Raw genomic sequence first — 22,895 nt, 5'->3', positions numbered from 1 at the left:
AGAACTTCAATAAGCTGATGGCAGAGAAGCTTTTGTTGGCGTGAATGAGGCACCAGTTACAGAAGGGCAGGAGAGAACCCACCCAGGGAAGGGACACAGGAAATCAGAAAGGAATTTCCTCTAGAACCAAGGTGCAGAATCGAGGGAGAACGTGAGGGAAACCCGGGTTCATCGAGGAGCAGCAGGTAGCTTCCTCTGGAGAGGAAAATCCCAGGTGGAGCAGCAGGGTCTGGCCAGAGCTCCCTGGGTCTGTGGCTCCTGAGAGGTGGATTTGCTGAAGTGAGGAACTTGGACCCAACCCTGAAAAAGAGCTAAGGTGATGCCAGAGTCCAGAGCTTAGGTATGTCAGTGGCCCTGGCCCCATCCCAGAGGGAGGTGGCTGGTCAAACAAAGGCTAACAGAGAGGCAAGGAGATGGGTGTGGAAGGGAGGGGAAGCCTCTTCTCCTTCCTGAATTCTCACCCTCTTCTCGGCTTACACCAGGAGGCCTGGCACAGGACAGTGAATCATATCCAAGAAGCTGCCTTGTGGCTTCCTGCCTCCCTCCCTCCCTCCCTTTCTATCATTCCCATTCCTTCCTTCCTTCTTTTCCTTCTTCCTTCATCATTTTTCTCCCTTCCTTCCTTTCCTCCTCTTTCTTTCTCTTTCCTTCTTTCTTTGTTTTTCTGTCTCTTTCTTTTCTTTCTGTCTGCCTTCCTTCCTTTCTTCTTTCCTTCCTTCCTTTCTTCTTTTTCTATCTCTGTTTCTTTCTCACTTCCTGTCTTTCTCCCATGAACCTACAGCTCTATTCAGGAAACCAATGACTGTCCACTGACTTAACACCTACGATAACCAGGCAGTGTGTGAGGCTAAAGCAGAACCTGGAGGAAGGAGCTGATGGTGGAGGCTCTGCCTGGGCACCAGGTTCATGGGAGTGACACAGCAGTGGAGCAGTGGGAATGGAGGAGCTGCTCACATGCCTGAAATCTAAGGATGTCTGGATTTCCCAAGGGCCACATCTAGTAAGAGAGTGTCTATTGAGGGCAACCCTGAGTTAATGACCTGAGGTTCATCCTGCAGTGATCCGAGGAAATGGCTGGTGTATGAATCCAGGGAACCAGCACTCTCCTGTTACTATGTCACCCCTGGAGAAGAAGGGTGCCACAAGATCAGGGTCCTCAGGGCTGAGCCACAGTGTCGCACAGATCCAGTCAATCCTGCCCGTCCATCCCAGTGACATCTGCTATCCCTGGTCAACACGGCACCTTAAGGCTCCCTTCAGAGTGAAAGCAACGTATTTCCAAAGCAGGCATTTGCCTTCCATTGCCCCTCTCAGCTCCGAATCCACTAAGAGATTGAAACTCAGATGATTCACTGATTCTGCACCATCCCATGACCTCCCAGAAGAACCAGAAATGTCTATTGTTATTTCTTCATCCACCTCAACTGTGAAGAAGCCCAATAGGACTAATCTGGCTAAAGATTAGGGCCCAGGCAAAGAGATGTGGCTGTTTTTGGTCCTAGCAGTCTGGAACTTCCTCCTGATTTAATCCATTACCATTCAAGAAGCCCATTGCCCACAGCAACCACACCACAAAGAATGGACAGTGGGTCAGGTCCAGGTGATATCACTGTCAGAGCTTAAGTGACAAAAAATGTTAAGCCAGAGATATTCATCACAAAAGCTGGAATGAAGCTGGAGCAGTCCTTAAAAAAAAATCCAACTTCCTTAAGGCAGGGCTCATTTTCTGTATAAAATGCCAGCTAACAAGAGACTCTTCACCAGATCCCGGGAGCTGACCAGCTTGACCTTCTCTGCACAGCAGGTGAGTCTCCCCATTGGGAACATCTTAATAGTCTCCCATCAGTGCTTCATTTTGATTGAGATCTCCTTGCCATGTAATGAATATATTTATTTTAAATGCAGTAACAACTTTTGTTTGAGGCGACCTTATACATATTTTGACTTTCAACTCAGGTTACACATGTAGAACTTGGGATCAGAAAAGGGGAGTGATTTCTGTAAAGATTTGTTAAGTTAGAAGGACAATATGCCTCCACTCCAAGAGCACTTTTAGTGACATTTTTATTGTCTCTCCAATATGTATTGAGAATCTTTAATATAGAAGACACTGCATTGGCAGTTTTGATGATCAAAAGATAAGTTTTTCTTTATTCCATGAATGTATAATCTGTCAGAAAACATAGGCTTAACTAAAATTTGCAAACATACAGCATGGGGAGGGATTAGCATGGAGGGAAAGCAGATTCTACGCTGTGGCAAATGAGGAACGCGAGAGCATCAGGGAGGACAGCCATGAGAGGTGGGCGCATGTGGAGGGGCAGCCATGGTGTGGAGAGCCTGTCAACGAGCAGGTGCAGTGGGCAAGGTGTGAGCAGAGGCTTGGAGCAGCACTGGGGGAGCCTTACGGGGAAGTTTACACAAGGGTTTTCCTGCGAGAACGATGACACTATGAGGAGGACATGAGTGAGTAGATTCTAGACTGCTGACTTGAACATCTTTCCAAATTCTTGAAAACCTGAGGTCTCACATCAATATTTAGCCAATGACACACAGCCAAGAGTGGTATTAAAAGTGATTTAAACAGGGCAGAGCAAGAAAGAGAGATTTCTTTTCACTTGAGTCTTCAGGTGAGCCCTGAGCAGCTGAAGACCAGAAAAGCCACTAAGACTTTCTGCTTAATTCAGGGGCTTAGCGGATTCTTCAGAGAGTGTGTAAGTGAAAGCTTCATAGTATGTATCTGCATAGTTGCATGTGTTTCACATTGTACGTAGGGATTTTAGATGTACCAGGAAGAAAAGCAGCACAGAGAAAGCCTCCACTTACGGGATGTGGAACAAATCAACGTTACCTGCTTCCCTGGAAGACACATGGGGATCATCAAAGCATCCAATGATCTCAAATTCAGGGAAAAAGAAAGAAAAGAGAGGCTCTCAGCTCTGAAGGAGAATGAAATGAGAGATATTTGTCGTTAAACTGGGCTTCATTTCTGTTTAATCAAAGCACTGAACCAATCAGCTGTTTTCTTTCTAGGTCCAGCATCCTTTGAAGCATGAGTTCTTACCAGCAGAAGCAGACCTTTACCCCACCCCCTCAGCTTCAACAGCAGCAGGTGAAACAACCCAGCCAGCCTCCACCTCAGGAACCATTTGTTCCCATAACCAAGGAGCCATGCCACCCAAAGGTCCCACAACAACCTGGAAACACCGAGATTCCAGAGCAAGGCTGCACCAAGGTCCCTGAGCAAGGCTGCGTCAAGGTCCCTGAGCAAGGCCACACCAAGGTCCCTGAGCAAGGCCACACCAAGGTCCCTGAGCAAGGCTGCACCAAGATCCCTGAGCAAGGCCACACCAAGGTCCCTGAGCAAGGCCACACCAAGGTCCCTGAGCAAGGCTGCACCAAGATCCCTGAGCAAGGCCGCACCAAGATCCCTGAGCAAGGCTGCGTTAGGGTCCCTGAGCAAGGCTATGCCGAGGTCCCTGAGCAAGGGTACACCAAGGTCCTTGAGCAAGGCTATGCCAAGGTCCATAAGCCACATCCTTCAACGGTCACTCCAGGAGCAGCTCAGCAGAAGACCGAGCAGAAGTAATGTAGTGCACAGACGAGCCCTTGAGAAGCTGACCACCAGATGCTGGACACCCTCTTTCCATCTGCTTCTGTGTAGACCTTGTAATCGGTATACTGGCACCCCGAGTCATAGTCTCTCTCTTATTTGTATCCTAAAAATATGTACTATGAAGCTTTTATTCACACACACTCTGAAGAATCCTGTAAGCTCCTGAATTAAGCAGAAAGTCTTAGTGGCTTTTCAGGTCTTTAGCTGCTAAGGGTTCATCTGAAGATTTGAATGAAAAGAAATGCACATTCCCTGCTCTGTCCTCATTAAATCGCCTTTAATTCCAGTCTTGGCTATGTGTGTCATTGGCTGAATCTTTCCCCTTCCTTGTTTCCCCATTGTGAGTCAGGACCTATAGACAGAGAGGAGTTGGTTAAAAGTCATCTATCTCAACCCATCTATCTATCATCATCTATCATCTACTGTATGTTTAGTGATCTAAACATCTATCTATCATCTATCTCTACTGTATGTTTCTATGTGTGTGTGGGGGGATACACTTGGGGGTGGTTCTGGAATAACAATGGGTATTCTGCGATGGGGCATAGAGAGTGTCACTTTGGGCAGTCATAGGCTCTCGTCTTGCACTGAACTGAGCTATGCCTGAGTACCGTGGTGCCTGTTCCAAGCCACCTCTAATCCTTAGTATTCGTCCCACTAATTTCCTGTCTGTTCCTAGAAAACTGAAGTTGATGTTCTATTTTTCTTTATTCATTTTACCTTCCAGATACCCCAACACATACAGACATACACATACACACACACTCACTAAAAGGCAGATTCATTTTAGTCACACACTCACTTAATCACTCCTGCAAGCTCTCAAGGCAGTGTTACCTTTTGCTGGGTATCTGCCATGTGCAAGGAGGTCTGGAGCTGGAGGAGCAAGAGGGCGAGGAGGATACACAGTGCCCCATTGCATAATTTGCAGTCTTGTCTAGAAGCTAGGACATTCACATTTCTCACACAAACAAATACACGCTATACAGTCTCTCTCTCTTTCTCTCCCCCATCCTTTTTTTTCTTTCTCTTCCCCAGAATAATCTCACAGAAACAGATTTATCCAGTAATTCCAAACAAGACATGGGTTTTAAGCAGGCATTAGGATTACACAATCTAGGTGAGGTGAATAACTGGCCACCAAGTTAGGTAAGAGCAGGTAATTAAGCTAGAAAAGCTCGGAAGTGAAAGGAGACTTAGAGAGAACCTAGCAGAGCTGCTTCATTTATTGAATAAGGAAATCGATGGCCCCAAAATTAATTAAGGTAACCCCAAAATTGTGTTTCCGCATCATCCTGGAGCCTAATTCCTCAGACTCCCAGCTCCCCACTCTCCTGCAGCCTTGTCTTTTTCAATTCGGGGATGACCAACAGGTTTGCAGGTCTGTGATGAGTGGCTCTGGGACATTGCAGAATGATCTCCAACAGCAAAAAGAATGACAAAACTTCTGAAGGGTTACAGTAATCTCTGGGGAACAAATTCCATTTCTTGATAAGTTGCATGGTCCACAATATCAAAGGAGTGTGAAGCAGGTGACAGGTTACGCCTGCATGATACACAGTTACTACAAATAGGTTTTGCAAGACCTCAGAGATATTTGGAAATGATAAAACAAAAATTTTCCAAAGAATCATTACAAAGTGGTGAGAAGTTGTCAAACTGGCAGGAGAGAATGATGTCACTTGGGTCTGTTAGGTATGCACAGGATGAGGTGGCTTCAAATTACTGCTGATTCTATGATAGAAAGTCTAGAGATAATTTCAGGACCAATCACAACTAAGTAGGCTGATTCTGGGTGGGGAAGTGGACTCTGTGCTACACGGCTATTATGAATGTAAAGTCATGCACTTTCTTGTTCCCATTGCTTGAAGCTGCTTTTTAAAAATACATATTTACTGCGGAAAATGTATCTCCCACATAAAAATGTGATTTAAAGCATTTTTCTGTGTGCTTTTTTGGTATTCATTCCATTTACAATGTTGTGTGTCTTTGTTAAGATATATATGTAGGCATGTGGATGGAAGATAAAAAAATCCTGCTACTAAATACAGCATAGTATAAACAGTGGTTATTTCTGGCTGTTTTGTGTTCGTGCTCATTTTAATAGCTCTTTGTTTTCGACATTAGGAATTATATAATTTTTTGGAGGGGAGGATGGAGTCCTGCTCTGTCATCCAGGCTGGAGTGCAGTGGCTCAAGCTCAGTCTAGGCTCACCACAACCTCCGTCTTCCTGGCTTAAATGATTCTCTGGCCTCAGTCTCCAGAGTACCTGGGATTTACAGGCATGAACCACCATGCCCAGATAATTTTGTACATTTTTTAGTAGAGGTGGGGTTTCACCATGTTAGTCAGGCTGGTCTCGAACCCCTGACCTCAGGTGATCCACCCTTCGCAGCCTCCCAAAGTGCTGACATTGCAGTCATGAGCCACCATACCCAGCTATATAATAATATTTTATTTTCACAAAATTTATTATAATATCAAAAAATAGAAGTTAATCAAGATGCTGCTGAGCTAGAGGAAAAATATGTTTTCTACCCAATACAAACCTTCCTGAGGCTCTGCACAAGTCCTGTATGAGCATCCTAAGGGTGTGAGCCTCTTCCTTCTTGAGGCTGGTTATGGTGTCTCTCCTCTCCACACATCCCATTCCAATGCCTGATCTTCTGCTGGGGTCCCTGGAATATCCCAACATCTTATTCGCCCTGACAGCCCAGGTCACCTCTTGTCCACTGACTTTGCAAGTAGATGTCTTTTCTTAGCTGCTTCATTCACCTCATCTTTTCTCCTCCTCTGTGACTTGGCAGGACCCCAGTGATCTAGTCGTTTAGGGAGCAGTGTGCTGCTTCTTCGTGAAGGTCTGAAGAACCGAAGAAGTCAAGACTATGCATAGTTCGGCAAATTTCAGGTTCACAGCCTAATTGCTGATCTCAACTTGTGCAGATAAATAAATGTGCATTTGGTTTCTCCTCATGTTCCTCCTTATTTTTTTACACTTTCATGTTTCTTCCTCCTCCTAAGGCTATGACTTCCATAATAGCTGGAAAATTTTCTGGCTCAGATAAAAACTAGCTATTAAGAGAATTCCTGTACTTTCCTATTTCTGGCTGAGGAAACGCTCACGGCAGGTCTAGGTCAACCACTTTTCCAATTCATTCTTTGCCAGCTTCCAACTTAATTTTCTCAATTTTATTCCATCTCATCTGCCTGTTCTTTGTTATGCTCTATATTCAACCTACCACCTCACACCTGCCACCTCATATACTCCGTAAGCACCAATTGGCAAACCTGGGAAATTAGCCAGATGTGCAGCAGCCTATCCCAAACTGCCCTGTACTTCCCACACCATGTATTCATCACACCCAAGATCCCTGGACTCACATCTGACTTCAGACCATGAAGCATGAAGGTAAAAACCTTCTCTGTCTTGCTCAGAATTTCTCTGTAGACTCAGTGCCCAGCCTACTGCCTGCCAAATGATAGCAGCTCATTTAATGTCAGCTAGGATGTTGAGAGCCTTATATAATACCTTTACCTTTTGTAGCCTGGGCTTATGGTTTCTTAAACAAAACAATTTCATCAAAAATTTAGCAGGCTTCCAATCTGTTTCCAGTCAAATCGTTTCTCACAGAGAATTCGCAACTACCACCCCCACCTCTTTGGTACCCCCAATTGCTTACACTGCTATTCTTTTTTCCATAGTATATTTAACATATAATTTACATAGTCTCCATGATTCTTTACTGTTTATTTCCATCCTCCCCTATAGCATGCAAGCTCCATAAGGTCAGAGATATTTCTTATTGTTCATGACACATCCCAAGTGTCTAGAATGTGATATGACATATTGCAGGCACTCAGTAATCAGTGGAATGAATGAATTGAAGGAATATCTTTATCTAGAGCTGGAGAATCCTCAAATTTTCCACTGCCATCAGCAAGCAGTTGTCACTGTAAGGCAGGCGTCCCCAAACTACGGCCCGGGGGCCGCATGCGGCCCCCTGAGGCCATTTATCTGGCCCCCTGCCACACTTCAGGAAGGGGCACCTCTTTCATTGGTGGTCAGTGAGAGGAGCACAGTATGTGGCGGCCCTCCAACGGTCTGAGGGACAGTGAACTGGCCCCCTGTGTAAAAAGTCTGGGGATGCCTGCTGTAAGGTTAAGCAAGTCCTTCAGCGCTGAGTACATATTCCAGCAGGGAGTTCCAGGACACATCATCACCGGATGTTTTGTGATGTGTCATTTCAGGTGACTTATATTTAACTTGAGAAATAACTGATACTGCTCAATCTTGGAATATTCCACTTTCCACCATATGGGAATGCAATCTCCCACGTGGCTGAGCCTGAGTTATTGAGATTCACATCTATATTGGAACAATAAGATTATGTTTTGAATCTGAAAAAAAGAAGAAGGTTTGATGCTTTTGCGCTTTTCCTCATGTGGTGGGAGAAGGTATAGATAATTTATAATATGGTTTTGCTTTGTTTTACAAGACATTTTGAAATCCTCATAGAGAAGAAAGTCAGGTCAGTGACGTCAAAATGAAGGAGAATGAAAACAAGTCTCCATTTGAGAAAGAATTCCTCCACATTGATTTCAAAGAAGAGGGAATTAAATTTGGTCATTCTCCCTTAGCAGCACCTGTCTTATTATCTGAGGCTGTTTAGTTAAAATGAACTTCCTGGTAGATAAGGGAAATAAAAAATTCTTGTAATCGCAATTTCAAAAATTTGGTCTGACTTTCTTAATATTTTTTCTTCATTCATCCAATTTTTTATTGCATAAGAAAACATACATTTTCTCTGAATAATATTATACAAATATAATAATATTAGACAAAGTATTTGTAGTGAAACAAATTTCTAGAAAGGAAAAATGCTAAATAAGGAGGAAGCGGAAGCAATCGATGTCATAATGATGGTTTTAGGAGACAAACCTGAATACCTTCCCAGGTTGAATAAGTACTGCCCTGGCTTAGTAGGTGAACTTTTTCCTCTTCTCATGAAAGAGAGATCTTCTATCAACATATTCACCTCTTTCAGATATTGCTAAGTAACAAAAATATTGTTCTTCTAGCAGTAGCCTTGCCAGCCAGCTCCTATATGTCCTGTGATGTCCTGTGACATGTTCTTCATGGAGTCTAGAGACATAGTCTTCAAGTATCCAGCACCTGTCACATTTCCACAAAGCCCACCTCACCACTGTCCACCATTACACTGTCTCTCCTCAGTGCCTACCTCTTCAGCAACCACCTAGACAGTGTCTGCCTGAAGCCTCCTTCATCTGGCCAACAGCAACACATTCCCCAAAGCAGTCTCAGAAGCTGGCAGGGCCAAAACATCACAAAGACAAATGGATTTTCCCTTTTATAACTCTCCATCAAATGTTCTCCAAAGCCTGAAATGGTAAAGAAGGCCTCTTCCCCAAGCTTCAGTCTCTGATCTCCCTGGGATGAGGCTGAACAGAGAAGGATTCTTTCCTGAATTTACTGTCCTGCAACATTTCAGGGGTACACTAGAAAAGGACCAGCCTCGGTCACATCAACCTTTCTGGAGTCTCCAAAGAAGAAGCTTAGATCAAGTTCAACTTTCTTACAGTGATCTATCCAACTTTCTGTGCTCTGGGCAGAGATTCCATCCTTATAGTGATTTTGTTTATATACCCACTTCCTGAATTATGTGCCTTTTTCATGGTTGTCTTAACCTGACTCTTGCAGTAAGTTGTGCCTGGTGCTAATGCCTCATGGGCAGGAAGTTTACTTGGAAATGTGACCCCAAGGAAGAGGAATAATGGACAAAGTAAAATTAGAGAAGGAAGGTTCATTCAAGAAGGCATTACCGTTTCACACAGCACCAAGAACAACTGACAGTCAAGTCCATGGGACTCTTTTTTTAACAGCAACTCAGTAAATTTATCGACTTATTTTAGGTCTGTAACAATAGAATTATTTTCATTTTAGCACTTAGTTATTTACAATTGCAAAGACATTGCCTTATAGGACCTTGGGTAATGGGAAAAGGAGAGAGAGTGACTTTGTAACTTAATTAGCATGTATGATGTCACCTAATGATTATTGAACAATCCCTGTACCAGCTACTGTTATAAATATTCTACTGTTATTAACCTAGTTAGTCATCCCAACAACATTGTGAGATAGCTACTACTATTCATTTTATGTGCAAAGAAATTAAAACACTGGTTAGGGTCATAACCTGCCCACAGTCATCAATGGCTCAGCTGGGACCTGAACTCAGTTAAGTCTGGCTGAAGAGTTCACACTTGTAACCACTATTTTATGGTCACTTCTCAAACATAAAGTACCTAATACGGTGCTCTGCTCATAGCTCAACATGGTTAGTTCCTCTCAACCATGTACTTTCTTACTGAAACTACAAATTGAATGCTGAAACTAGTGTCTTACCATTTTTTAAATTGGGTCATATAGCAGTTTCTCCTCCTCTTCCTCCTCCTCCTTCTCCTCCTCCTCTTGCTTCTTCTTTTTCTTCTTCTTCTTCTCTCCTCCTCCTCCTTCTTCTTTCTTTTTTTCTTCTTTTCTTCCTCTTTCCTCCTCCTCCTCCTCCTCCTCCTTCTTCATCTTCTTCTTCCTCTCCTTCTTCTATTTTAGGTTCCAGAAGTGCACATGCAGGTTTCTTACATGGATAAATTACATGTTGCTCAGGGTTGGTGTACAAATGAACCCATCACCCAAGTTGTGAGCACAGTACCTGACAGACAGCCTTCCAACCCATTCCCACCTTCCACCTTTCTCCCAAGTACTCCTGAGTGTCTATTGCTCCCACCTTTGTGTCCATGTATATTCAATGCTTCACCACTTACAAGTAAGAACATGTCACATTGGGTTTTTGTTCTTGCATTAGTTCACTTAGGATAATGGCCTTCAGCTTCATCTATATTGCCCAAAAAACGTATTTTAGCAAGGACATGAAGTCGGTGAAGATGCCCAGCAACAATGGAACTGAATAAAGAAAATGTGATACATATACATACATCATAGAATAGTATGCAGCCATAAAAAATGTCCATGGGACTTTTTGGTGATCTTTAAGAAGTAGTCTCAGAACTCTCTGCCCTGGAGATGAAGGCAGGAAGTATTTATCCATAGTTTTCTTTCACTTTCCTTCACTACCATCATTTGTCAAGTCTGGGCCCATATGCACTGACTCCCCTATACCTCCCAGTTGTACACACAAAAGCATTCCATGAGTGTCCTGTACTGCAGTATCATAGGAGACCCAGACCAAAAAGAAAGAGATATGCAGAATGGTCCTGAAGAGCAACTTTATCAGGTATCTCCTGTACAAAGCCCATCCAAGCAAGCATGAAAATGGCCATATGACCACATATGAGTAACAAGTAGGGTAGAGAGAATTTGTAGGGATATCCAGGAGGTGTCAAGTACAGTTAATCAGCAAGTCCAAGAAAGATCAGGCTTTGCTATTAATAACAACAACTAGCAGCATTCTCTCATCCTGAGAAGGACAGACATGAAAGTCAGAGGCATATGGGGAGATAACTAGTCGCAATCAGAAGCCATGTGGCTTCCCAGCAGATCCATGGCTGATTCAGCACTGCTGATGAGGAAACTGAGTTTTCTTGTAGAGTGGGGAAAAAAATGGCTGGGGGTAGGGTGTGGGCGGGGGTCTTTAGACAAAACAGCAGAAGTGTAAAATGAGAAAGTCTAGAAGCTAGAATGAGAGCAGTGCTGACGGAGGGAGAGGAGATAAGTCAAGTGGGTGCATCAGGTCAACACCTAAAGGGCATCTTGAATGAAAATTCCTCCAAGACATATGGGTCTAGGAAAGACATGAGAGCCTCAGACCTGAGGTTCAGGTTAGCCAGGTCCTGGGCCTGTTGGCCTGGAGGACTGAGAAGCAGAAGCAGGTTGCCTTGGGCCTGATAATCCCACCAGAGTGGAGACAAGGTGTGCTTATAATTCCCTTTGTAGGGTCTACAGGGAGCAGGTTTAAGGAGAGGCTGTGTCCAAGTCTAAAGAAGAGCTCAACTGAGGCAAGTGGCGTGATGATGGCAGTTGCCACAGACCAAAGCGAGGTGACCACTTAAAAAGTAGAGGGAGAAATAGATACATGAATGTATTAGTTCATTTTCATGCTGCTGACAAAGACATAACCGTGACTGGGCAATTTACAAAAGAAAGAGGTTTAATGGACTTGCAGTTCCACATGGCTGGAGAGGCTTCACAATCACAGCAGAAGACAAGGAGAAGCACATCATGTCCTACATGGATGGCAGTACGCAAAGAGACAACTTGTACAGGGGAACTCCTCTTTTTTAAATCCAACAGATCAAAAAAATCAAAAATAAATAAAACTATCAGATCTCATGAGACTTACTCACTATCATGAGAACAGCACCAGAAAGACCTGCCCCCATGACACAATTACCTCCCACCGGGGCACTCCCACAATATGTGGGAATTAAAGATGAGAGTTGGGTGGAAACACAGCCAAACCATAGTGGATAAAGTAACAGAAACATCTGTCTCTCGCTAAGCTTTTACAGCTTTTCTCAGCTTTTTTCTCATGAGCCTGCTGCAAGGAAGGATTTCCCCTATAAAAATTTCCTGGTAGTTCTCAAAGCAGCTTCTGGTGTCTCTTTGCAAATAACATCACCCATCCATCTCTCCATCCTTCCATTTACTCATTTATTCTATAATTGTCAATTCTCTGAGCAGCTACTATACACCAGGCATCATGTGAGGATGGAAGTTAGAACAATGGCTAAGCAGAGGAACCTCTAGTGGTGGCTGGCTGGTCCTGGGCTCAAATCGATTAGAAGTGACACAGCTGTGCAGCCAGCAGGTGCTCTATAAACATTTAGGTAAGAAGAAATAATGATGGAGGGACCACTCAGCACCTGGATTTCAAGGATAGTTTGGATTCTCCAAAGACCGTACTTGCAACAGGTTGCAAACTGCCGGCAGTGAGCTAAGTTTCATCTTATCTTGAGGAGAGTGAACTTTGATATAAGGGCTGAGGGAATCCCTGCTCCTTTGTTCCCATGTGGACTGCAGGATCCCCATGAGAGCCAGGGTCTTCAGGGCCTGCTGTCACATTTGACAGAATATATGGATGGGCTGACAGGGCCGGGTTGCTCCAGAGCTTCCGCATGTGACTGTTCTTCCCAGAGTTTCACTGCTTGGAACTCTCCTTCATTGACTGAGGTCTGCCTGCCCTTATGCTGTTAACTCTGAGTTTGTCCTTGGAGAAAAGGCTTTTTAGAACCAAAAGAATCATTTTAGCTTCTCCTTTCCCCAGCCAGGCATGAGTAAACTGAGCGATGGATTAACAGAATATTACTTTTTTACACCTGGGACAATTCAGGTCACCATGCCCTTGGCCTCCCAGAAATATCTATTGCTTATCTCTGCATCCACTTCAAATATTAAATAGCCCACAAGTGTCACCTGTGCTAAAGATTAGACCTTTCCAGAAGATATGACAGTTTCTGGTTCCAGCAGCCCCAGAATGTCTTCCTTCTCTCTCTTTCAGCCCACACCCTTCCTGTAAACACCACACCCGGGAGCAAAGCGTACTCAGGGGGATAAAGCCCCGGTGACATCCTTGTCAGACAGCAAGTGCCAAAAGTTTCATCACAAAAGTTGGGTCAACAGGTGGATGAGGGAAGAGGGGTGAATCATGTCTGACAGGTAACGAATGAAGGCACAGCAGCCCAGACAGATCCTGTTTCCTTGAGGCAGGGCTTGCTCCCTGCATAAAAAGCCAGTTGGCTGGGAACACTATTCCAACATTGAGGGGCCATACGGACTTTTCCTCTCTGCACACCAGGTGAGTCTCTTTACTTGGAACTCTTTACCATCCATTCTAGGTGTTTGATTTCTATTAGTGTCTCATTGGCATTCTTTTTTCCCTCATTATTGAATCTGCTCATAGCCATGCAGATTGTTCAAATGAATTATAACCTCTAGGAATATCCTTGTTTTAAAAGTAATCATACTGTGGGTTTGAAGAGACTTCAGATATTGTCAGTTCTTCTTCATTCACTCTTTCTGTGTCAGCAAGCAGGGGGTTGGTTTGTTTAAGGATTCATAGTACGTTTATAATAAGACAACGACTAGAACCCAGGTCCACAGCACTTTCCCTGACATTGTAATTCTTCTTATTTATAATTTTAATACAGAAAATGTTATTCTTTAAACAGATACTTTAGTGAGAGCTTGCTATATTTGGCAATTTGGTTAAAAATAAATAATTTAAGCAGCAGAAAATGTACTCTATGATGCTACAATTCATTCAGCAAATAAGAGCTAAAATGCAATGTATAATAGCGACTTACCAAAGCCAGGTGATTAGGGCAAGTGCTGTAACAGTTTGGGAATACAGAGATTTCTGGAAGGTTTTCTCTAGAGTAGCCACTAAAAGTCCCATATGAAGTAATCTGTGGTGGTTGGTTAGTGCTAGAACAGGTAGGAAAGAGGAAAACATTTAAGACAGAGGAGCACTTGAGCCAGGCCAGAGGTGGAATTGTGTGGGGTTCTAGAGAGATCAGAGTTATACAATAGGTGATAAGCCATGCTATGTTTCAGAAATGAGTGGGTAGATTGAATTTATTGTTCTTTTCAAATAACCTCACATTTCCAATGATCCAGTGCTTCACATTCCTGCTAGAAGCCTGTTGTGCTGTGTACGAAGAAAGGGAGCACCAGGAAAGGCCCTGCTCCAATGGAGTAAGAGCAAATCATCTTGAAGTTCCTCTTTTTCAAAGACTCAGAAATTAATCAAGTATTCTTTGCAGTCAAGAAGGAGAAAGAACATTTGCTTTTTAAGGGACCTGAAGTGCTATTGACCATGGCTTCTTCCCTAGTTGTTATTTTAAATCATCTCTTCTTTTCCTAGGACCAGCCACTGTTGAAGCATGAGCTCCCAGCAGCAGAAGCAGCCCTGCGCCCCACCCCCTCAGCTCCAGCAGCAGCAGGTGAAACAGCCTTGCCAGCCTCCACCCCAGGAGCCATGTATCCCCAAAACCAAGGAGCCTTGCCACCCCAAAGTGCCTGAGCCCTGCCAGCCCAAGGTTCAAGAGCCCTGTCAACCCAAGCTGCCTGAGCCCTGCCCTCCAACAGTCACTCCAGCACCAGCCCAGCAGAAGACCACACAGAAGTAATGTGGTCCACAGCCATGCCCTGGAGGAGCCGGCCACCAGATGCTGACTCCTCTAACCCACTCTGCTTATGAGTCCCATTTGCCTTGCAATTAGCATTCTGTCTCCCCGAAAAAAAAGAATGTGCTATGCCGCTTTCTTTCCAGCACACTCTGAGTCTCTGAATGAAGCTGAAGGTCTTAATACCAGAGCTAGTTTTCAGCTGCTCAGAATTCATCTGAAGAGAGGCTTAAGATGAACGCAAATGATTCAGCTCCTTTATAGCCCCATTAAATTCACTTTCAATTCCACTCTCGACTGTGTGTGGTTGACTCTACAACTTCATTCCTTTCCCTCATGAAACAGGAACTGTACACAGAGATGGGTTGGTGAAGGGCTTTGTCCAGAAGGCATCTGATGCTCACACTAGGAGGGTGGGGGGGGCTGCCCCGCCAGGCATTCCTGGGCTGCCTATGGGAGGCCGTGCAGCGCCACCTGGAGCTGTTGCTTTAAGCATCCAGGGCTGGAGCAGAGCTCTCTGTTGCAACTCGGTGAGTCATGCCAGAATTTAGTTAGCACCTGTCTACGCTGACTCTGACTCACTAATACTGAATGCCTTCTCTCTAAATCTGGCTTTTAGACTGCTAACTTATTCAGCCAATTCCTGTTTATTTCACGTAATGTTGTTCCTACGTATGCTAACGTGCTCCTTCTCACTCATTTCTCTCTGATACCTGCAACCCAGATTTCCAAACACAACTAAAGACTCACAGACTCCGTTCCTTATCTCAATTAGTCATTTCTAGTCTCTGAGTGCCAACTCTGGACCAGAAACAGAGTCAGGGGGATTTGTGGTGTTTGTCAGGGGCATTTGCAGTGTCCTCGAGGAATGTACTTCATTTTCTTCCCCACCCTTCATTCAAACACAAATACACACATATACAACCACACGCAGGAGATCTGGAGTCCTCGGAGTGTAACATGCAAAAGCTAATCCAGTTTAGAGACTGTTTCTTTCACATAGGTGGGAACCATGGAAGTGAGAACTGTAAAACCCACTCCCACTCATCTCCCTATAGCATCAACGTGTTTCAAGTCCGATTTTAAAAGATAGAATTATCAACAGTGTATTCATATATGTGTGTATATATATTTATATTGATAGAAAAAGTTACTTTTGTTTCTAACTGGGAGACAAAGCAAGTTGTTCTGTAGCAGTATAAAAGAGATTTTTTTTCTTAGGTTGGAAAATGAAATAATAAAAAAAAATTCATGCCATTGGTATAACTCAAGAAATTGTGATACTTTTGATCATGGCATTTTTACTTGATTGCGTTATTTAAAATTACAAAGCCCATATGAAAAATGTTTAGCCTAAAAGTTTTATTACCCTAAAGGTTTTTTGATTAATTAGTAGGTAAAATCTACCATCATATCCAAGTATAAGTACCTCCTAGCACCAAACCAATTAGCCAAGCAGAAAAAAAAAGTTGTAATCATATGCTATTATTAGTTAGCATAGGTTAGCTTCTGTAACAAACACCCCCGTATCTTGTTAAAACTCCATCAAGTAAAGGTTATTTTCCACTCAAGTAAAAGTCCAATATAGGTTAGCAAAGTCTTTTTTCCACATAGTCATGACGAGGCACAGTCTCACTATCTCTGAGTGCTGTGCCCTATAATCCAAACACAAGAACAGAAAATAGACTGAATATAGAGAAGATTCCCCCGGGAACTTATCCACTTGGAAAGAGAAATGGCATGCCTAACCTCAGTTCTTACTGATTTGTGTAGAACTTGGTCGCATAGCCCTATCTACCTCACAAAGTCAAGAAATGTAGTTTACTGGTGTGCTCAGAAAGAAAGACACAGATTTGGGTGACCTCCTCAAGATTCAGCCACAGAATAACCTTGTTCTCAAATATTCATCTGCTCCTTTTGTCTCATATGCAGAACACAATCCCCCAAGAAAAAAAAACCTTTTGGTACCTGCAAGTTCAAACTCTAGGATCTCTAGATGACATGAAATTTTCTCCATCATGTCTTCCTGTGGCTCCTTTTGTTCAGAAAATTATGAAGCAAACAAATGGGCCATTTTTCCTATTACTCAGCATCCAATGTCAATGCAGATACAGGAAAACTAAATCAAAACTACCCTGTGCAAAGGAAGATAATGGTGACACATGGCAGCCACTGGGCCTTAGTACTCTGAAATCCATCTGGACAGGCATTGTGAAGCCACATTCTTCCCATTCCAATATACCAGAAGTGGTAGAAGTTCCTTTTAAGGTGTTGATTCTGTTCTCTGGAAGGATTCACTTTTTTGCCATAGGTAGAATTATCCCTTCTTTATGCTATTCTCTATAATCAAACCTGAAGTGTGTACTGTGGACTATGCCCTTCTTGGTTAGGCAACTTTTTTTTTTTTTTTTTAATTTTGTAGATATTTTTATTGTCAGTTTTTTTTCGTTTGTCTTTTTTGGTTTTTTGTTTTTAATTTAATTTTTTTTATTGTATTTTAGGTTTGGAAGTACATGTGAAGAACATGCAAGATTGTTGCATAGGTACACACATGGCAGTGTGGTTTGCTGCCTTCCGTCCCCTCACCTGTATCTGTCATTTCTCCCCATGCTATCTCTTCCCACCCCCCTGCCCCTCCCCCATTTCCCCCCAACGGACCCTAGTGTGTAGTGCTCCCCTCCCTGTGTCCATGTGTTCTCATTGTTCAACACCTGCTTATGAGTGAGAACATGCGGTGTTTGATTTTCTGTTCTTGTGTCAGTTTGCTGAGAATGATGGTTTCCAGGTTCACCCATGTCCCTACAAAGGACGTGAACTCATCGTTTTTGATGGCTGCATAGTATTCCATGGTGTACGTGTGCCACATTTTCCCTGTCCAGTCTATCATCGATGTGCATTTGGGTTGGTTCCAGGTCTTTGCTATTGTAAACAGTGCTGCAATGAACATTCGTGTGCATGTGTCCTTATAGTAGAACAATTTATAATCCTTTGGATATATACCCAGTAATGGCATTGCTGGGTCAAATGGAATTTCTATTTCTAGGTCCTTGAGGAATCACCACACTGTCTTCCACAATGGTTGAACTAATTTACACTCCCACTGACAGAGTAAACGTGTTAAACTAACCTTGCATTCTTGGGATAAATCCCTCTTGCTTGTAGTATATAATTTCTTATATGTTAGTGAACTTGGTTTTCTAGCTTTTGTTAGGGATTTTTCATCTACATCCTTAAAGGATATTGATGTGTAGTTTTCTTTTCTTGTGATGTCATTGTCTGGTTTGGTGTCATTGTTTGGTGGCAGGGTAATATTAGCCTAATAGAATGAGTTGGCAAATGTTCCTATCTCTTCTGTTTTAAAACTATTTTTAATGATAGTAAATATAAATAATGTAAAATTTATCATCTTAGCCATTTTTTAGTGTACAGTTCAGTGGTGTTAAGCCCTCCTCTTCTATTTTTCAGAAGAGTTTGCAAAGGATTGTTGTTAATTATTCTTTAAATATTTGTGACAAGAGTTTTTCTTAATAATTTAATAGTTTATTTGAGCAAAGAATAATTCATGAATTGAACAGACCCCATTAAGATTATAAACTTCTGGTTATCGAAAGTAACAAAATAGTAAATAGGCAATAGGAAAAGATATTTGCAGTACACATGACCAAGAAAATGTTCATGTCCACAATATGTAAAGGACTGCAAATTATTCAGTAGAAGACAAACAGCCAAAGAGGATAAAAAGACTTGAAGAAGCACCTTACAAAAAAAAAAAGAAAAAAGACTACTACTTCACTATATTAAAATGACCTATAAACATTTGTAAGGGTGCTTAATTTTACTACTTATAGGGAAATAACAATTAAAGCCAAAAAGAGATGATAGTACACACCCACCAAAAGAGCTAAAGTTAAGAAAACTGACAATACCAATTGCTATTAGGAGAAGCACCGGGAGTTATCACAAAAGGCTAAGAGTGATTCATTTGATATAGCCAGTGAGAAAAATTGTATAACAATATATTCTAAGGTTAAACTTAATACCATGACTAGGGATTTCACTCCTAAATATATGCGTATGTTATGCAAAATAAGCAAGAGGCCATTAGCCTGAGGCTGTCTCCATAATTTGAGTTCCCACATTAAAAAGCACAACCTAACTTAGTAGTATTTTTTGTAATTAATAGCGGGGCTTCAGCCAATCACAAACAGCAGAGCTTCAGGCAGTCCTAGGTATCCAGTTAATCAGACTGTGCCTAAATAAGACAAATGCCTCATCACAGCATGCCTACATAGACCAGATGCCTAGCTATTGTCAGCCACGTGATTTCTCAGTTTTGCTCCTCTATTCATCCTATAAAAGCTTGCCACTCATGCTGCTGGGCAGAGCTCTCTGATCCTCTTCTGGTTCTGATTGCTACCCGATTAATGAATCATTCTTTGCTCAAATAAACTCTATAAAATGTATATGTATATATGGCGTGATTGGGCAGTAAAGCCATCTAAGCCTGGGCTTTTCTTGGTGGGAAATTTTTTTTATTAATGAAATATCTTTATTATATATATATCCAGATTTTATATTATTTTATGAGTCATTTTTGAGAGTTTGTTATCTTTCCAGGAATGTATCCATTTTACCGATGTTATATTATTTGTTGTTGTACATAGTTGGGAGTGACAGGTTCTTTTGTGATCCTTCTTATTTCTGAAAGGTCAGGGGTGATGTCCCCCTAAACTGCTGATTTTAGTCCTCTGACTCTTCCGTTTTTCTTAGTCAACCTTAGTTGAACTTTTTTTGAACTAAAAAAGTTGAACTTTTTTTTGAACTTAGTTGAACTAAATTTTGATTTGTTGATTTCCTCTATTGGTTTTCTGTTCTTACTCTATTGATTTGTGCTCTAGTCTATTATTTCCATCCTCTTCCCTTGCTTTAGGTTTAGTTTGTTGTTTGTCTCAAAATGCTATGTGATTATTGTGAGATCTTTTTTATTTCTTCAAATCCCTTTTTACCATCTTCTTTTTAAATATAGGTATTACAGCTATACATTTCCCTCTACACACTGTTTTACCCGCATTCTATTTTTTAACTTTTATTTTAGGTTCAGGAGTACATGTGCAGGTTTGTTATATATGTGCAGGTTATATGCTATATGTGCAGGTTAGTGTCATGGATGTTTGAAGTACAGATTATTCTGTCACCCATGTGATAAGCATAGTGCCCGATTCTTTTTCAATCCTCACCCTCGTCACACCCTCCCTGGTATCTGTTGTCTCCTTTGTGTCCATGTGTACTCAATGTTTAGCCCCTAGTTGTAAGTGAGAACACATGATATTAGGTTTTTCTGTTTCTGATTTCATTGGCTTAGCATAACGGCTTCCATTTCCATCCATGTTCCTGCAACAGACATGATGTCATATTTTATGGCAGTGTAGAATTCATAGTGTCTATTTATACCACATTTGTAAAATCCACTCTGCCATGGATGGGCATGCAGTTTGATTCCATGTCTTTGCGATGGTGAATATTGCTGTGATGAATATACACATGCATGTGTCTTTATGGTAGAATAATTTATATTCCAATAGTGAGATCGCTGGGTCAAATTATAGTTCTGTTTTAATGATGATGTGCTGCTGCTAATAGACTACTATAAAATGAGTAGTAATGATGTGTCAGCTGAATTCCTCATACTAATTCCATTTTATGTCTAAGATAAATTTGTGATATAAATATTATTTTCCACATTTTGCAATAAAGAGATTAAAATACTGATTGAATTGTTCCTCAAATCAATCAAAAACTAATTAAGGAAAATTAAAGGGGTTTAAAATGATATGAAAATAATCTTTGATATGGCCCAAAATTCAGATAACAATAATTGTGAGATCCTGCCTATGGATGAAAGAAAGATGGAAATAAACCCAAATGATTTAAAAATATTGCTAATAAAGCAGATTTGAAGAGAATCAAAAGATCCATTCACAAATATTTATGCATAGGTACTTTATTCAGGGAGTGAAAGAAAAGTGACAATTGCGCAGGTGGGAGAAGCTCATGCCCAGGTGACAGACAGACACAGAGCACAACAGCAGAATTCTCTGATGATTCCCAGAGATAGAGTTGCTGCTCTTTCTTCCAAAGCTGTGAGAGCTGAGGACTTCCTTTCCTCAGCTCCACCTGGACAGTGGCAGTAGAGCAGCCTCAGAAAGGAAACCTTTTGCTGTCAGGGATCATAACGGGCAGATCACAGGCTAAGGGGAAAGAAGCTCCCTGTGTATCTATGGCAGGCTTTGATGAGAAGATGCAGGTGAAGCTGTGGAACAAGATGAGCCAATTATCCTTTTCCTTTCATGGTTCTGATGAATCCTGAAGCTGTTACTTGCTCTTGGGTGGATACTTCTGCTGGCAGGGGGGAGAAGGTGGCACAGGAGGACATTTCTGCTGGCATTGCTGAGGTGGGCAGGGCTCTGGGCACTTTGGTGGTGGGCAGGGCTCAGGGCACTTCGGGGGTGGACATGGCTCTGGGCACTTTGGCGTGGGGCACACAGGAGGTGGCTGGCAGGGCTGCTTACACTGCTGCTGTTGGTAAGACATCCTGCTGGAGTCTCAGAATCTGAAAGAAATGATAGGACAGTGTTCACGGGAAGGGACTCCTACGGAGAGAGAAGGCAACGCTTATGTAACACCATGGGATATTGGGAAATCTCCAATTTCCAAAAATTTATTTGAACTCTTAACTGCCTTTTAATGACTCTCTCATTTCTCTCTTCCACTTTAGCAAAATGCTTCATTGGCCCTGGGAAATCCTGTGTTTTCTCATACAACTTTTCCAAAGAAAATATCTCTGCAGTAATGAACCAAGCATGTTTTCTCTGTGAAAATTACACCTTCAGGAAAGGCAGTGACACGTTCAGATACCATGGGCAATCTCACAAGCCATTTCTACCACATTATCTGTCGTAAAGTTCCAGTGGGTTGACTTGAGCAAGGAACAAAGGGCTGTTTGGGATGGATTGCAGGCTCTTGCGCCTGTTAAGTCACAAACATTTGAAAAGGACACCAAGAAAACATGAGGAAAAAAATACTTTGTTCTTTTTTCTTCTCCAAATGAAAGCTTTCCTATTAATTTCTCTGTCCATATAGGCACCTAACTGTATACAAGAAACAAACTTAAATAGCATATCATTTTACTCTAATTCTAAATTTCCATCTACTAAGTAGCATCAAACCCATGGTCACAGAACTGTATCAACCAAACTTGCTGATAACCGATTAAATTCAACATTTTAGGGCACAAACAACAGAGGAACTCAAGGAAGCAGACTCACCAGGTTTTCCAAAGGAGATGGTGCTCAGGTACCAGGAATTTAGGAGTCGCGCAGCAGGGAATCTCTTTATAGGGCCTGCTGCCCCACCCACTGGGAAGTGGAACTGCCTAAAACTGGGCTGGTCCAGCAATGGCCCAACTAAAATGCAAATGTATCCTTAGCTGGCATGAGAGGGATTCTCAAATTAGGAAATATCCTGGTCTGGGATCTCCCCACTGAGTTAAGTGCTCATGACTCACAGAGAACCTGCCTTAGCTCTCAGTTTCAGTGACTGACGTTAGAGAGAAAGTTGGGGGGTTCTCTAACTGCTTGTCAAGGGCTCTCTTGATTAGGAACATTTATCCCTTCCTATCTTAACTCCCCTGAATCCTAAAACTTCCCGCCCTGATCCACTTTGGCTGAATGCCGTATTGCTGTACATGAACCCAATTCTGCCTCTACTTTCCTTGTACAATTGGCCAACGTGCTGGAAGGAAGGAGAGACCTAACAAAGGACTAAACTGGGCCTGGCATTTTCTTTGCTAAGTTCCATGATGACAGGCAGGTCACATCAACTCCCTGGGATTATACACAGGGGAGAAAAACGCTTACCTCTGGGTTTGCCGGCTGATCACATGTGCTATCCGCTGACCCTGTTCGAGACAGAAATTTTCTTTGCCACCTTTCTCGCATAAAACCCCAGATTCTTACCTATATTCCTTTCCTCTTTGAAGCTGTCTTCTACACCACATTTGTAGAGGCACTTGCATCCCAGGACAGATTCCAGAGTGAGATCTAGTCTCCCCAACATGTT

General features: G+C 42.4%; 3 protein-coding genes across 4 annotated transcripts; 2 read left to right on the top strand and 1 right to left on the bottom strand.

Moving 5' to 3' along the window:
• The first annotated feature begins 3,052 nt into the window (after positions 1–3,052).
• LOC101051476 (uncharacterized) lies at positions 3,053–3,589 on the top strand. 2 transcript variants are annotated; one of them, XM_039460032.2, is made up of 3 exons: positions 3,053–3,184; positions 3,284–3,355; positions 3,524–3,589. In XM_039460032.2, exons 1-3 carry the CDS (start codon positions 3,053–3,055, stop codon positions 3,587–3,589), a joined length of 270 nt encoding a protein of 89 aa, XP_039315966.1. The 2 variants fall into 2 exon arrangements, with proteins under 2 accessions (XP_039315966.1, XP_074246136.1); XM_074390035.1 differs by having other exon boundaries at positions 3,053–3,589.
• Positions 3,590–13,396: 9,807 nt separating this feature from the next.
• LOC101052323 (cornifin) lies at positions 13,397–15,067 on the top strand. The gene is made up of 2 exons (XM_003941902.2): positions 13,397–13,447; positions 14,516–15,067. The coding sequence occupies exon 2, from the start codon at positions 14,535–14,537 to the stop codon at positions 14,778–14,780; it is 246 nt and encodes an 81-aa protein (XP_003941951.1). The 5' UTR covers positions 13,397–13,447; positions 14,516–14,534; the 3' UTR covers positions 14,781–15,067.
• A 5,693-nt stretch (positions 15,068–20,760) lies between these two features.
• On the bottom strand, positions 20,761–22,164 carry LOC101052004 (small proline-rich protein 2E). Its single transcript, XM_010329669.3, has 2 exons — positions 22,103–22,164; positions 20,761–21,387 (listed from the first exon to the last, which is right to left on the bottom strand). The coding sequence occupies exon 2, from the start codon at positions 21,366–21,368 to the stop codon at positions 21,150–21,152; it is 219 nt and encodes a 72-aa protein (XP_010327971.2). The 5' UTR covers positions 21,369–21,387; positions 22,103–22,164; the 3' UTR covers positions 20,761–21,149.
• Between the last annotated feature and the right edge of the window lie 731 nt (positions 22,165–22,895).

Source organism: Saimiri boliviensis, chromosome 19, assembly GCF_048565385.1.
Source record: "Saimiri boliviensis isolate mSaiBol1 chromosome 19, mSaiBol1.pri, whole genome shotgun sequence".
In the NCBI taxonomy this organism is placed as follows: Eukaryota; Metazoa; Chordata; class Mammalia; order Primates; family Cebidae; genus Saimiri; species Saimiri boliviensis.
Note: the sequence above shows the minus strand (reverse complement) of the source record. Positions and strands in the feature narration are given on the sequence as shown.